This window comes from Crinia signifera, chromosome 3 (genome assembly GCF_055691185.1).
Source record: "Crinia signifera chromosome 3, ASM5569118v1, whole genome shotgun sequence".
NCBI classification, from domain to species: domain Eukaryota; kingdom Metazoa; phylum Chordata; class Amphibia; order Anura; family Myobatrachidae; genus Crinia; species Crinia signifera.
In genome coordinates, this window is record NC_139219.1 from 335,952,672 (window position 1) to 335,967,938 (window position 15,267).

General features: G+C 45.9%; 1 protein-coding gene across 1 annotated transcript; it reads right to left on the reverse strand.

Annotated features, from left to right (window-relative positions):
- Positions 1-1,246: 1,246 nt before the first annotated feature.
- On the reverse strand, positions 1,247-14,587 carry LOC146063093 (vomeronasal type-2 receptor 26-like). The gene is made up of 4 exons (XM_083175107.1): positions 14,549-14,587; positions 11,771-11,894; positions 2,058-2,932; positions 1,247-1,339 (listed from the first exon to the last, which is right to left on the reverse strand). Exons 1-4 carry the CDS (start codon positions 14,585-14,587, stop codon positions 1,247-1,249), a joined length of 1,131 nt encoding a protein of 376 aa, XP_083031233.1.
- Positions 14,588-15,267: the final 680 nt, after the last annotated feature.

The window sequence follows — 15,267 nt, forward strand, 5'->3', positions numbered from 1 at the left end:
CTATTACACACCCCCTGGCCCAGCCACCTGGCTCCATGCCCCCTGCTACCTATTACACCCCCCCTGGCCCAGCCACCTGGCTCTATGCCCCCTGCTACCTATTACACCCCCCCTGGCCCAGCCACCTGGCTCCATGCCCCCTGCTACCTATTACACACCCCCTGGCCCAGCCACCTGGCTCCATGCCCCCTGCTACCTATTACACCCCCCCTGGCCTAGCCACCTGGCTCGATTCCCTCTGGTACCCACCACACTCACCCTAGGCCAGGCAACCAACAGGCGCACCCCCTGCCCCTGCTACTCATCTTACACCCCCTGTTACCCATCACACATCCCCTACCCCACCTACTTACTCACAGGTCCCCGGACACTTCACACCTTTCTGCTACTGCCGCCACCTACGAGTTGAAGTTGCCGGGGATGTCTACGGCCAACTGCGGTCCTACTGTATGACTCTTTGTGGTATCTTACACAATAAATCATTTTCGGAGTTTTTATTTGCCTGACTACTCATTCTTTAGATTTTATGTAGTCTTTGTAGGCACTGATGTTGGCCACAACCATGCTTCCGGCTCAGAAACAAGAACCTTGTATTACACTTCTGTTCTGATAGGCCCATTTTCTGTGTGTACTGAGGTGTTTGCAGGGCTTCTGCTTCACAATTGATCAATCAGCATACAGAGACTTCCTTCCAGCAGCTGATTGGGTCAAACCCATGTGCACTAACTGGGAGTCCAAGTGCTCAATTGTCAACATTGCCAACCAAAAACTTGCAAAAACCTTAACTCTGACCCTTTCACGACTGTGCGACAGAGATAGGCTGGGAGGGATTCCCTACTCTAAATAGGTTAATTAGGTCAGACCACACACTTGACCTAATTAACCTTTGTTGTTTAGGAAACCCACATCTATTTAGAGCAGGGAATCCCTCCCCTGTTCTAAATAGAAACATAGCTACTCTTGACTGACAGGTCAGCGTAGCTAAGCCAATGAAGGGTGTGCTGCTGCTGAAGTGCTCCCTGATTGGCTGCCGGGTCCTGCAGTGACAGGAGTCATGCATGGAATCGGCATTCAGGGGAAGGAAGCTCATACATGTATACATGGGCTTCCTTCAGGTCGTTTGTATTTGTTTTTTTTTGCATTTAATTTTTTTAACCCCTGGATGACCACATGATAAGAAGAGGATAAAATCTACACTGGATGGATGGTGAGTATAATTTTTTTCTCACAGGTACCCTTTTGGATTCTACATGGACAAGTGGACTGGACCTCTGTGATCACGATAGGTGAGTGTAAATGTGTGAAGGGTGTAATAAATGTATACTTTATTTCTGTGGGTCTGATGCTGGGCCTTGTTGTTCTACTACGGAACCCAATATCTATTTTTAACACTTTACTTGAACCCTTTATACACCATAAGCCCAGTGTCCACTGCCCAGGGATGCAGGGGACATATTTTCAGCCAATTCCGTTTGTACGTGGGATCGGCCATAATCGGCCTTCTTAGTGAATTTCCCCTTATATGTCAATATATTCTCAGACAATATGGTGTTTTAAACAAATGTAACAAATATAATATTCATCCTTAATGTACTGTATATCTGGTTCTATTATAATCACATGCATCAGACATAGGTTGTTTATATAAGTAAAGGCAATAGGTAATGGAGTGGTAGGTAAAGGGTTTCTAGTAGCATTCAGCAGGTTCAGAACGTATAGATACAAATGTGGGGTGCGGCTGACCCGGAGAACACTGGGAGGAATTACAAGCAGTAGTGGTTAGAGGGCAGGCTACCAAGTGATATCCGATCCTACATTAGTTACCGGTATGAGTGTGTACTGCTAAACACATTCATATAATGCCCCTGTAATAAGGACAAACATTTAGATGCTTCTACAAAGTCATCACAGGCAGGTGCTACTACAAACCAGTCCAAATTGTATTACACTGAACTATAGTCTTGCACATACACAAAACATTCCAGTGTAATCATCTATCTTTTCAATTTTGGGCTCATGCTAATTTTGCGTTTCCTTCTACTTGTGATTAAATTGGCCCTAATGTTCAGATCTGGCCTGATAAGGATAATATAACATTTAGGGAGGAAGATGCAGCCCAGGAGTCCAGCGCTGGAAGCCAAAATGGCAAATACCTCAACAGCCACAACGTATCTGCCCTTGGCACTGAGGTAGGCCGGGATGAAGGCCAGCCAAACGCTGCAGAATACCACCATGCTGAATGTGATGTACTGAGCCTCATTGAATTTGTCTGGCAGCTTCCTGGCTAAAGATGCCACAATAAAGCATAAGGCAGCCAGACCTCCCATGTAGCCAACCACCATGTAGAAAGCAGTGACAGATCCTTCATTACACTGTAATATCATCTTCCCAACCTCTACCCGGGAGTCATAGTCTGGGAATGGTGGAGATAAGCCTAGCCAGAGGGCACAGATCACAGCCTCCCCAAAGGAGCAGAGGACAAGTAGAGATCTCGATGACTTTTTGGTCAGCCACCTCATCGTTCTCTGGTCTGGCCTGGTGGCTTTGAAGGCGAGGACAACGGTGACTGTTTTGGCCAAGAGTGATGATAAAGCAACAGTGAAAATGTTTGCAAAAGCCACTTGTCTGAGGAGACAGGACATCTCCGTGGGGCGTCCAACAAATAACAGAGGACACAGGAAGGCTAAAATGATTGAGAGGAGGAGGATGAAGCTGAGGTTCTGGTTATTGGCTCTCACCACAACAGTTTTTCTATATTTGATAAACGTGCCTAAGACTACTGCAGTAAGACAACAAAATAACAGAGCGATGGAAATAAGAGATGCTCCTAATATCTCTTCGTAAGACAGAAACTCGGCTGTTCTCTCAATGCAGGCGTCTCTTCTCTCATTGGACCACTGATGCTCGGGACACTTCAAACATTTCTCCACGTCTGAAAAAGAGGAAAGGCCATTGTAATCTTATTACAGTCTCGTACTGGTATTGTTTCATTTAACAGTAAGTTCCAGCTTGGGGCTGTTGATGAAATATAGTACAAAAGAAGACACTCATCAGAAATAAACAATTGTGATATGGTTTGTTCACCATTTCTGTTTACCTGAATAATAATGAAATATGTATTTTGCTGCACTATATAAAATAAATGTGTTTGTATTATCAGGATCCTTGTCTGTGCTCGGAATTGGGACCACTGGACACGACTGTTTGGAGCTTGGAGCAAACAAAGGTTGCTGATCTTTTGAGCTCTTGCTCCCCCTGTAAGGGGTGGAAACTGTCCAGGATTGCAAAAGGCAAACTAGAGAGATGCTTATTAGGGACCAGGAACTGATGAACTCAAAAGTGGAATGTGCACCATTAAATGTGCAGCACTTGGCAGATACAGCAATGAACAAGAAATCGGGAAGTGGAGCTGCTGACACGAACCAGGAACTGGTAAGATGCAAGTTGCACTGGCAGGACTGACACTGTGAAGATGCAGGTGAGGAATTTAAATGGGGGGCTATGGTCTGGTGGAAACAAGTCCCTCTGGGAGTTATTTGATCAATTCAATATGGCAGCACTGAAGCCAGTAATATCTACCAAGTCACCAGTAGCTAACTAGGCTCAATAAGTTTATATTTACTGTAGTGGCCAGGATTGCCCCAGCAAATGAAAGAACAGTGCCAGATACGGTAAGAGTCCATTTCCTAAAATCCCTGCTTCCTTAAGTATGGCCACTGGATACTGCTGTGGTTTGGAAGGAAATTCCTAAAAAAACTGGCAGATGAGAGTTGCTAGTACCCATTACACCAATATACGAACAAACTTTTACTGCTACTACACATTACACCAAGATACTAACATATGTTTACTGCTACTACACACCGGGGGACATTTACCAAAATGGATTCGTAGAAAAAAGGTGTATTCGTAGGGAGAAATACACCTTTTTTTTACGAATTTGTATTTTCGGGATTTACAATCCCAAAAATACAACAATTCGTAGTCCTAAAGATGGAACATTCGTATTTGTAGTTACAAATACGAATGCCCTACACCATCGATAGGATACGACAGAAATCACCATTCAAAAGAATGGTGGTTTCTGATTTACTAAGCAGCCGTACTGACAATACGGCTGCTTAGTGGTGTGAAACACCCACGCAAATACGACAGGAAAATAGAACACCATTTTCCTGTTCTATTTGCGTTTTAGCCTGCACGGATCAGTCAGATCCGTGCAGGCTACAGTGTAAAAAAATAGAAAAATAAATAAATAAAAAAAAAAACGGCGTGGGGTCCCCCCCACAGCCGAAACCAGCACCAGGCTAAAGGAGCCGGGGCCGGTAATTAAAAATCAGGGAACCCGACAAATAGGGGTTCCCCGATTTTTAACAACCAGCCCCAGGCTCCAGGTCCGGGGCTGGTTCCCAAAATACGGGGGACAAAATGAGTAGGGGTCCCCCGTATTTTAAGAACCAGCCCCAGGCACAACCAGCCGGCAGGGTAATGTCACAGCCGGGGGACACTTATAATATAAGGTCCCGCGGCCAAAACATTCTCCCTACCGACCAGTCAGCCTGGCCAGGGGCCCTGGGGGAGTGGGGACCCCCCCAATGAAGGGGTCCCCCCCCTCCAGGACTTACCTGACCAGGCTGAAGCCTGGTGCTGTCCTCGATGCCCCTGGGCGGTGGGCATCAAGCTGATAAATGGTGTAAAAAAAAGATGAACCTATTGTTTTTTACTGTGGCACTACAAGTGCCAGCAAGCCTCCCCAGCAAGCTGGGACTTGGAGAACCACAAGTCCCAGCCTGCTGGGCATTAAAGGGCCCGCTGGCACTTGTAGTTCTACAGTTAAAAAAATAGTGCACAAAACACACTGACACACTTTTAAAATAAAACTTTATTACACACAAAGCCCACACATACTTTCTTCTTCCCATAGGTCGCCCTGGTCCTGTGTCGGCGTCTTCTGGTCCTGTGTCGTCTTCTTCCTCCATGTCGACCGTCGCTGTCGCCGTCCGGATCCGACGAAATCCATTTGGGAAGCTGTGGAAGGAAACCATACTCACCTGTCCCAGCGCGACGTAGTCCAGGTAAGGGTCTTTGCAAAAAAACAAAACGAACACCCCGAAACCAGACCGACTGACGGAGACGCACGTGTGTTTGTTTACATCGTGCGGCTCCGCCTCCCGAATGCCGCTATTGGCCGCCTTGCGGCCTAGCTTCTCCTGATTGGCCGCTAGGCCGCAAGGCGGCCAATAGCGGCATTCGGGAGGCGGAGCCGCACGATGTAAACACCGTGCGTCTCCGTCAGTCCGGTCTGGTTTCGGGGTGTTCGTTTTGGTTTTTTGCAAAGACCCTTACCTGGACTACGTCGCGCTGGGACAGGTGAGTATGGTTTCCTTCCACAGCTTCCCAAATGGATTTCGTCGGATCCGGACGGCGACAGCGACGGTCGACATGGAGGAAGAAGACGACACAGGACCAGAAGACGCCGACACAGGACCAGGGCGACCTATGGGAAGAAGATAGGTAAGTATTAGTATGTGTGGGCTTTGTATGTAATAAAGTTTTATTTTAAAAGTGTGTCAGTGTGTTTTGTGCACTATTTTTTTAACTGTAGAACTACAAGTGCCAGCGGGCCCTTTAATGCCCAGCAGGCTGGGACTTGTGGTTCTCCAAGTCTCAGCTTGCTGGGGAGGCTTGCTGGCACTTGTAGTGCCACAGTAAAAAACAATAGGTTCATCTTTTTTTTACACCATTTATCAGCTCGATGCCCACCGCCCAGGGGCATCGAGGACAGCACCAGGCTTCAGCCTGGTCAGGTAAGTCCTGGAGGGGGGGGACCCCTTCATTGGGGGGGTCCCCACTCCCCCAGGGCCCCTGGCCAGGCTGACTGGTCGGTAGGGAGAATGTTTTGGCCGCGGGACCTTATATTATAAGTGTCCCCCGGCTGTGACATTACCCTGCCGGCTGGTTGTGCCTGGGGCTGGTTCTTAAAATACGGGGGACCCCTACTCATTTTGTCCCCCGTATTTTGGGAACCAGCCCCGGACCTGGAGCCTGGGGCTGGTTGTTAAAAATCGGGGAACCCCTATTTGTCGGGTTCCCTGATTTTTAATTACCGGCCCCGGCTCCTTTAGCCTGGTGCTGGTTTCGGCTGTGGGGGGGACCCCACGCCGTTTTTTTTTTTATTTATTTATTTTTTCTATTTTTTTTTACACCATGCAGCCTGCACGGATCTGACTGATCCGTGCAGACTGCTAGAAATAATTCGTATTAGCGGCCGTATATACGGCCGCTAATACGAATCATTACACCATCGGAGGGTTACAAAGCAGTCGTATATGACTGCTTTGTAACTGATCCTCCGGAACACGACTTTGCATACGACTTAAACAGTCGTATGCAGTCGTAGGGAAAATACCAATACGAAAAACTAGGTTTTTCATATTGGTAAATTTCCCCCATTACACCAAGTTACTAACATATGTTTACTGTCCGTACACATTACACCAATATACTAACATATGGTTACTGTCCGTACACATTACACCAATATACTAACATATGGTTACTGTCCGTACACTTTACACCAATATACTAACATATGGTTACTGTCCGTACACATTACACCAATATACTAACATATGGTTACTGTCCGTACACATTACACCAATATACTAACATATGGTTACTGTCCGTACACATTACACCAATATACTAACATATGGTTACTGTCCGTACACATTACACCAATATACTAACATATGGTTACTGCTAGTAGCCATTACACCAATATACTAACATATGGTTACTGCTGGTACACATTACACCAATATACTAACATATGGTTACTGCTGGTACACATTACACCAATATACTAACACAGGGGTTCCCAATCTTTCTCTAATCATGGCACCCTAGAGTATCAGAATTTTTCCATGGCACCCCTAGGCCCCAAAAAATATATATCAAATTAAGTAGATTGGGTTTATATGTGCTTCTTAGGTTCAGTTATGTGGTAAAGGGCAGGATTTGGTTCTGATTGTACACATTTTATGATTGGCAGCCACCAGCACTGGTTTTGTCCAGAAATAATTGATCATAAATCATTTGAATTGGTCCTGGACAACCAACCCGAGGCATCCCTGCAAGAGTCCCGAGGCACCTCAGGGAGCCTAGGCGCACAGTTTGGGAACCACTGTACTAACATATGGTTACTGCTGGTACACATTACACCAAAATACGAACAAACGTTTACTGCTACTACACATTACACCAAGATACTAACATATGTTTACTGCTACTACACATTACAACAAGTTACTAACATATGTTTACTGCTACTAAACATTACACCAATATACTAACATATGTTTACTGCTACTAAACATTACACCAATATACTAACATATGGTTACTGCTAGTAGCCATTACACCAATATACTAACATGTGGTTACTGCCAGTACACATTACACCAATATAATAACATATGGTTACTGCTAATACACATAACACCAATATACTAACATATGGTTACTGCTAATACACATTACACCAATATACTAACATATGGTTACTGCTACTACACAATAAACCAATATGCTAACATAAGGTTACTGCTAGTACCCATTACACCAATATGAGAACATACGGTTACTGCTAGTACACATTACACCAATATACTAACATATGGGGGGAAATTTACCAAAATGGATTCGTAAAAAATAGGTGTATTCGTAGGCAGAAATACACCTATTTTTTACACATTTGTATTTTCGGGATTTACAATCCCGAAAATACAACAATTCGTATTCCTAAAGATGGAACATTCATATTTGTATTTACAAATACGATTGTCTACACCATCGATAGAATACGACAGAAATCACCATTCAAAAGAATGGTGGTTCCTGATGTACTAAGCAGCCGTACCTGGGCGGTGGGCATCGAGCTGATAGTGGTGTAAAAAATAGAATAATCTATTGTCTAATACTGGGGCACTATGAGTCCCAGCAAGCCTCCCCCGCAAGCTGGGACTTGGAGAACCACAAGTCCAAGCCTGCGGGGCATTAAAGGGCCCGCTGGGTCTTGTAGTTCCACAGTATTAAAAATAGTAAAATAAAACACAGTGACACACACTTAAAATAAAACTTTAATACATACAAAGCCCATACATACTGATACTTACCTATCTTCTTCCCGTAGGTAGCCCTGGTTCTGATGTCCTGATTTCCTGTGTCGTCTTCTGGTCCATGTCGACGTCGCTGTCCATGTCGGCGATGGCGTCGGCGTCCGGAGTCAGACGAAATCCATTTGGGAACCTATGGAAGGAAACCATACTCACCTGTCCCAGGGCAACGTAGTCCAGGGAGGGGTCTTTGCAAAAAAACAAACCGACACGCGAAACCAAGCGAACAGCAGAGAGCCGCACAGTGTTTGTTTACATCGTGCGGCTCCGCCTCAGGAATGGCGCTATTGGCCGCCTTGCAGCCTAGCGGCCAATCAGGAGCCGCTAGGCCGCATGGCGGCCAATAGCGGCATTCGGGAGGCGGAGCCGCACGATGTACACAAACACAGTGCGGCTCTCTGCTGTTCGCTTGGTTTCGCGCGTCGGTTTGTTTTTTTGCAAAGACCCCTCCCTGGACTACATCGCCCTGGGACAGGTGAGTATGGTTTCTTTCCATAGGTTCCCAAATGGATTTCGTCTGACTCCGGACGCCGACGCCATCGCCGACATGGACAGCGACGTCGACATGGACCAGAAGACGACACAGGACATCAGGACATCAGAACCAGGGCTACCTACGGGAAGAAGATAGGTAAGTATCAGTATGTATGGGCTTTGTATGTATTAAAGCTTTATTTTAAGTGTGTGTCAGTGTGTTTTATTTTACTATTTTTAATACTGTTGAACTACAAGACCCAGCGGGCCCTTTAATGCCCCGCAGGCTGGGACTTGTGGTTCTCCAAGTCCCAGCTTGCGGGGAGGCTTGCTGGGACTCATAGTGCCCCAGTATTAGACAATAGATTATTCTATTTTTTACACCACTATCAGCCCGGTGACCACAGCCCAGGGTCACCGGGGACAGCACCAGGCTTCAGCCTGGTCAGGTAAGTCCTGGAGGGGGGGGACCCCTTCATTGGGGGGGTCCCCACTCCCCCAGGGCCCCTGGCCAGGCTGACTGGTCAGAGGGTTAATGCTTTGGCCGGGGGGACTTGTATAAAAAGTCTCCCCCCGGCTGTGGCATTACCCTGCTGGCTGGTTTGGCCTGGGGCTGGTTCTTAAAATACGGGGGACCCCTAGTCATTTTGTCCCCCGTATTTTGGGAACCAGCCCCGGACCTGGAGCCTGGGGCTGGTTGTTAAAAATCGGGGAACCCCTATTTGTCGTGTTCCCTGATTTTTAATTACCGGCCCCGGCTCCTTCAGCCTGGTACTGGTTACAGCTGTGGGGGGGACCCCACGCTGTTTTTTTATTTATTTATTTAATTTTTCTATTTTTTTTACACCTTGCAGCCTGCACAGATCTGACTGATCCGTGCAGACTGCCTGTACGAATTCGTATTAGTGACCGTATATATGGCCAGCTAATACGAATTCCTACGACATCGATGGGTTACAAAGCAGTCGTATATGACTGCTTTGTACATTCCCCTCCGGAACACGACTTTGCATACGACTGAAACAGTCGTATGCAGTCGTAGGGGAAATACCAATACGAAAAACTAGGTTTTTCATATTGGTAAATTTCCCCCATGGTTACTGCCAGTACACATTACACCAATATAGTAACACATGGTTACTGCTAGTACACATTACACCAATATAGTAACATGGTATCTGCTACAGGTAGCACACATTACATTAATATACTAACATACAGTATGGTTACTGCTAGTACACATTACACCAATATACTGTACTAACATATGGTTATTGTAAACTTTACACTTCAATATACTAACATGGTTATTGCCAGTACACATTACACCAATATACTAGCATATGGTTACTGATAGTACACATTACACCAATATACTTGCATATGGTTACTGCTAGTACACATTACACCAATATACTAACATGGTTACTGCTAGTACACATTACACCAATATACTAAAATATGGTTACTGCCAGTACACATTACACCAATATAGTAACATATGCTTACAGTCAGTACAGATCACACCAGTATACTAAAGGTGCCCACAGACGCTACAATTATCAAATGCGTTTTGTACTTTTTAAGCACAAATTGCATCTTATGTACAATTATTGGATGGTGTTTATGTTCCCTGGAGCCCGATATTGTATGTCTAAAAAAGTATGTGCTGCACGTACTTTTTAGACTACATCTGAAATTTAACATTACAAACATGGGTTCATCACATGCATCCAAGTGCACATCTCATAGCAAGCTGGTAGAAAAATTGTATAGAACCATTGTACAGTCAAAAACGCATAGCACAGTACAATTGTAGCGTCTGTGGGCACCTTAACATGGTTAGTGCAAGTACACTTTACACCAATATACTAACATATGGTTACTGTAAGTACACATTACACGAATATACTTACATATGGTATCTGCTAGTAAACATTACACTTATATGCTAACATACGGTTACTGCTAGTAAACATTACACCAATATACTAACATATGGTCACTGCCAGTACACATTACACCAATATGCTAACATCTTGTTACAGTCAGTACACATTACACAATATACTAACATATGGTTACTGCTAGTACACATTACACCAATATACTAACATATCGTTACTGCTGGTACACATTACACCAATATACTAACATATGGTTACTGCTGGTACACATTACACCAATATACTAACATATGGTTACTGCTTGTACACATTACACCAATATACTAACATATCGTTACTGCTGGTACACATTACACCAATATAGTAACAAGGTTACTGCCAGTACACATTACACCAATATACTAACATATGGTTACTGCTAGTACTAATTTCACTTATATACTAACATATGGTTACTGGTAGTGCACCATACACAATTATATGGTTATTTAATCGCGAGAACCAGCATTCTCAGAGCCCCATCACAATGTTATTTACGCTGTGCACAAAACAGCATTGCACACTACGGTGTGTGGTGTAATGTACACTAAGGGGTGTGGCATAGCGTGTAATAAACATTACGGTGTGTGGCATATTCTTAATTTGTTATTAAGGGTGTGGTATAGAGTGTGGTGTGGCCTCATTTTTAATTGGCATCATGGTGTATAGCATATTGTGTAACGGACATTACAGTGTGGTATAATGTGAAATGGGCCTTATGGTGTGTGGCATAATGTGTAATGGGCTTTTCGGTGTGTTTCATAATGTTTAACGGATATTACGATGTGTAGCATAATTTGTTATGGGCATTACGGTGTGGTATAATGTGAAATGGCATTATGGTGTGTGTGGCATAATGTGTAATGGGCTTTACGGTTTGTGGCATAATGTTTACGGTGCATTACTGTGTGGGGCATCATGTGTAATTGGCATGACAATGTGTGGTATATTGTTTAATGAAGAATAAGGTGTTTAGCAAAGTCACACCATTGCAGTGAAGCCACAACCTGGTTGGAATGCACATGTCATAGGTAGGGGGGTAGGCAGGGGGAGAGCAAAATTTCTAGTTGTACCACTGCCTCTACCGAGAATAACCCCAGCAAGAGATGTCTGAGTGGCTTAATAACACGAGAGAGTAAGGAAACTCAGACTGCGTAATGAGACGTTCCTAACCTGTTGTATTGGCAATCTCACCATCCGGGCACAGGACACAGTAGTGACAGCAGGATGGTTCTCTACTGTTGTGCAATATGTGATATCCGGGCTGGCAGCTCTTGGTGCACACGGAGCGGATGGTCTGGGGAGACAAATACATGTATTTCATACTGGTCATTGCTACCAAATTCATTTGCAATGTATTTAAAACTCATTTTAAAATTGATATAGGGTCAGCGCTCTCCAGGTCTACATTGCTTATTTACTAACAATTCTAGATCATATGTTAAATTGACCTAAAATCATTCAACAACGAGAGAGTGTTTCAAGATCAGATCTACAATATGTCAATGTTAGGCAATTATTATTATTATTATTATTATTCTCTGCATGCAACCCTTTCCCACTGCAGGTCTAAAACGGTAAATTGCAGATTTTTCAGCGCAATTTACCGTTTAAGACTGCAGTGGGAAAGTGCAAGAGTTAAAATACCGGTTAAAGATAACCGGTATTTCAACCCGTTTTAAAAGCAGAGTCCTACACGGTTAAATACCGTTTTTGAGGCAGTGGGAATGCCTCTGAAACGGTATTTAGTTTAAAAAAAAATCGGCGTGGGGTCCCCCCCACTGCCGTAACCAGCACCAGGCTGAAAGAGCCGGGGCTGGCATTAAAAAATCAGGAAACCCGACAAATAGGGCTTCAATGATTTTTTTAAACCAGCCCCAGGCTCAAGGGCCGGGGCTGGTTCCCAAAATACGGGGGACAAAATGAGTAGGGGTCCCCCGTATTTTAAGAACCAGCCCCAGGCACAACCAGCCAGTAGGGTAATGCCACAGCGGGGGGACACTTATTATATAAGGTCCCGCGGCCAAAGCATTAACCCTACCGACCAGTCAGCCTGGCCAGGGGTCCTGGGGGAGTGGGGCCCCCCCTGGGACCTACCTACGGGATCAAGATAGGTAAGTATCAGTATGTGTGTAATGTATGTATTAAACTTTTATTTTTATAATGTGTCAGTGTGTATTTATTTATCTATTTTTTTTACTGTGGAACTACAAGACCCAGCGGGCCCTTTAATGCCCCGCAGGCTGGGACTTGTGGTTCTCCAAGTCCCAGCTTGCGGGGGAGGCTTGCTGGGACTCATAGTTCCACAGTTTAAAACAATAGGTTTTTCATCTATTTTTTTACACAATGATCAGCCCGGTGACCACCGCACAGGGCCACCGGGGACAGCACCAGGCTTCAGCCTGGTCAGGTAAGTCCTGGAGGGGGGGGACCCCTTTATTGGGGGGGTCCCCACTCCCCCAGGGCCCCTGGCCAGGCTGACCGGTCAGGGGATTAATGTTTTGGCCGCGGGACCTTATATAATAAGTGTCCCACGGCTGTGACATTACCCTGCTGGCTGGTTGTGCCTGGGGCTGGTTCTTAAAATACAGGGGACCCCTACTAATTTTGTCCCCCATATTTTTGGAACCAGCCCCGGACCTGGAGCCTGGGGCTGGTTGTTAAAAATCGGGGAACCCCTATTTGTCGGGTTCCCTGATTTTTAATTACCAGCCCCGGCTCCTTCAGCCTGGTGCTGGTTACAGCTGTGGGGGGGACCCCACGCTGTTTTTTTTTTTAATCCCCCCCCTCATTTTTTTGATGGGTTAAACGGGTTTTTAAACGGCAGTGTGAATGTGCCAAAAACGGCTTTTAAATGGTAATTTACCATTTAAAAGCTGCAGTGGGAAAGGGTCTTTATGGCTCTTGCCGTTTAAAAATCTGTTTAAAAAAAAAATTGGTAATGACCCGTTTCAGCAGTGGGAAAGCAGCATCATTGTCTAGAGGTGGGGGAAATGTATCACAACTATTGTATGGTGATTTAAGAACACTTCATGGTCTATGTCCAATGATGGAAGGGTGGGAAGTTAGATTATAGTCGGTGCCCATGGACATAGGTGGTCCTTTTGTAGCCGGTAACTTAGTCCTCCCTCGTCTGTACTGAGCAAACGATATTGAGTGTACACATTAGATGAGAAAGTAAAAGATATCGCACAGGACTCGTCTGAGCGATGTTGTTACGTTCTCATCTAGTGTGTATGGGGCTTCAGAGAGAAGCATCATTTCTACCAGAAGCCTATTAGTCTCCAATACAGTGGCAACAGATTTCAGGTGATCGTTCGTTCTCACTGATGAATTGAATCATCAAAGAGAGAAGAGAAGAGGTAAAGGAGGTAGAATGAGTTTACAAAATGACAGAACAAAGAACACATTTTAAGGGGGGAAAAATTAGTTACAATATGTAGAAGGTAGGTGTCAAAACCCCAGTAAGCATCCCCATTTGAGCCTACGGTCTTTTCCTTCCCGATGGTCTGCGCTGCGGTTAAGTTCCCTGGTCGGTGCTAGTGCTTGGCGCGATATCCCCTGTGGGCCGCGGGTGACCGGCGATGTCTCTTGTTGCCGACAGGCTGGCATGCCGGCTCCGGGCGGCATGGATGTCGCCATGACACCTCTGCTCACCTGACTAGGTTGACCAATCCCGCTGACCAGCAGCCTGACCCCTGACCCGCGCACACCTGAGCAGTTATCAGGTGTGTCTGTCCTTCCCTAGCATTGATTGGTGCTGCGCCTGGCAGCCAATCACAACCCGGCAAGGGGGATATAACTCAGGCCCTGAGCCTTCATTCCTCGCCTTGAACAATTGCTTTACCTGTTCCAGAGTTCTCCTGTGTTCAGAGGAAGTTCCCAAGGCTCCGGGATATCCAGGTTCTCCTGTGTCTCAGTCTCCAGCGTTTCTCCAGCTGCTTTACTTACCTGGTTCTTTCCATCTCCAGAAGACTCCTGCGATACCATCCCTGCAGTCGAGTATCAGGTGCCCCGCTGAGCACCTCTCTGGCTCTTAAGCCAGCTATCACCATTAGAGACTAATACCATCTTGTCCTGATCCTGTCGACAAGTCCCCGTCAACACCTGGGTTGACTCACGACTATTGTGCTCCATAGAGACTATTCCATCTTTGTCCTATCCAGCCAATACACCTGTTTACATACCACGTCTACATCCCTGTCGACATCCCAAGTCGTCACTCCCGCAGTTCCCAGACTGCCCACTAGTCACCCTGGTCTCTCAAGGCCGCTCCAGGGTCCAGTCTCCCGAGTCCCAGCCTGCGTCCAGAGGACCAAGGGCAGGGGGCCGCGACCTGCCTGTCAGACGCAGCTAAGTCCAAAGTCCCTTGCGGGACTCCCTGGTGAACACCGCTGGCAGGTTAGACTCTGCGCCCCTGTTCCTGGTCTCGGCCAACACTCTGGTTCGCTGTGCTCCTGTCCCCTCATGGATGTCATACATCAAACCGCAAGCATTCCGCTACACAGTGCCCTCCACTGGTCCACCACGGTCACAGCCGGGAACACAACAAACCCCAGAGCTGACAGTTTGTTCAAGGCCGATGGACTCGGCTCAAGACCCCAGTGTGGGACCAGCGGCTATCCAGAATGTCACCGCCAGGATGGAGAATCAAGAAGCCACCCAGCAGC